General features: G+C 30.2%; 1 protein-coding gene across 1 annotated transcript; it reads right to left on the bottom strand.

Annotated features, from left to right (window-relative positions):
- LOC120215790 lies at window positions 1–351 on the bottom strand. Its single transcript, XM_039213358.1, has one exon. It carries the CDS (start codon window positions 349–351, stop codon window positions 1–3), a length of 351 nt encoding a protein of 116 aa, XP_039069289.1.
- Between the last annotated feature and the right edge of the window lie 1,393 nt (window positions 352–1,744).

The following is a 1,744-nucleotide window of genomic DNA, read 5'->3' as shown; positions in this document are numbered from 1 at the left end:
TTAGCAGTAAGGGTATCTTCTCCTCTGAGGAGTTCGATCAAAAAGTAGAATACGTTGAGCTTCCATTGGGGGATACTGAAAAAGTGCTAATCCCATATCCATTATGCGCTCAAGTTTGGTCATATAGTCAGCAAGTACGTTGGATTCTCGGTGTATGAAGTTGATCGAAACACACCTCTGTTTGTCTAGCGGAAGCCTGATTCTTTTGGTAATGGTTGGCTCGTGAGGCCGATCAGTCGAGCTGCGACATCGGACTGCTTCGAGGCTGTCCGTTTCCACCTCCAGGTTCCTAATGCCACACTCCCAAGCGATAGTTAGACCATCCAGGATCGCCCAAAGCTCTGCAGGCATATATACTCTATGAGGATATTCGAGTTAAGCTTCGAGGAATTTTTTAATGTTTTAAGTAAAAAATGTAAGTAATGGAACAATGTTGTGAGATAACAAAGTAGGGTTTTATGATTTAAGGAAGAAGATTATATCTTACAAACAATACCTATTATAGAATAGAGATTTTTTAGACTTCAAGGTGTCGACGTACTTAGAATTTTGTCTGTGATCTAGCCTAGTATCGAGAGTTATGATCGAGTGAAGGACACTTGGCTTTAAGTTGAGGGAGTGAATTAAATTTTTTAAAATTATAGAATGACAGATTTATAATTATAAAAGTTTATTGAAAGTTAAAACAAATTTTCAATAAAAAAATCTAAAAAATCTAAAATATATAATAATTTTAAATATTGGACGAGTGTCTCAGTCCATCCTCTCTCTCAATCCATCCCTATATGGTTAGCTCAATCCATTCCTATCATGGATGTCAATTGGGATTGAAATGTTGTTTCGTCGTCTCATGATCTATTGAGAGTATAAAGTTTAACATTATTCTCATTCGTTGATATGTAAGATTAAAATTACATATATGAAAGACTCACCTAATTTTTGTTATATCAGTCTTACGACTCATTCCACACAATATATTTATGAGTGTTAATTAAATACATATTTGATTTATTTGTTTTGTTCGAAAAATTGTTTTTTTTGGGAATGGAATCATTTATTTTTATGATAGAAGAATTACCTAAATTATCACTATTGGTGAAAATGGGGAAGTATCACTTACGGCAGCCTTTATATAATACACTACCAGTTTTGTTATTATTTTTTTAATATTTTCGGTAAAAAATTACTTAAAATATTATTATTTCTGTCGATTTTGTTATTATTGGACACTTTACCGGGTTTATTAACATATCCAATAAAACACTACCTAAAACATTATTTTTTCTATTAATTTTGTTATTATTAAGTATTTTATGAAAAATATTAAAAAAATTAATATTTTAAATAAAAATAATAATATTTTAAATATTTTTTTACCAAAAATTTGTAGAAATAAAAAAATATTCTTTACTAATAAACAATTTTCGCGAGTGTCCGGACGGCAACCTAGCGTCAACTCTGACATTACTAAGAATTGCTTCGTTTTATTAAAAAAATATAAACATAATTGCAAACGGTTTTATAAATGCACGTGGCACTGCATTGCAAACATAATTGCAGGAAATAACATTTAAATCAAATATATAAACTATAAGATACGCACTGCATCACATGGGGAACATGATTAGGTATATTGCATCAAGTATGATTCTGTCATATGTTCCGCGACTATCAATAAACATTATTATTAATGATGATCACTATTAATTTAATTTATAAAATTTTAAAATTATAAAGTATTTAA

This window comes from Hibiscus syriacus, unplaced genomic scaffold (assembly GCF_006381635.1).
Source record: "Hibiscus syriacus cultivar Baekdansim isolate YM2019G1 unplaced genomic scaffold, ASM638163v2 tig00110156_pilon, whole genome shotgun sequence".
Taxonomy (NCBI): Eukaryota; Viridiplantae; Streptophyta; class Magnoliopsida; order Malvales; family Malvaceae; genus Hibiscus; species Hibiscus syriacus.
This window is presented reverse-complemented; position numbering and strand designations above follow the sequence as displayed.

Excerpts from the sequence above, each read along its gene's own strand:
- LOC120215790 (XM_039213358.1), bottom strand. The coding sequence starts at position 351 with ATGCCTGCAGAGCTTTGGGCGATCCTGGATGGTCTAACTATCGCTTGG.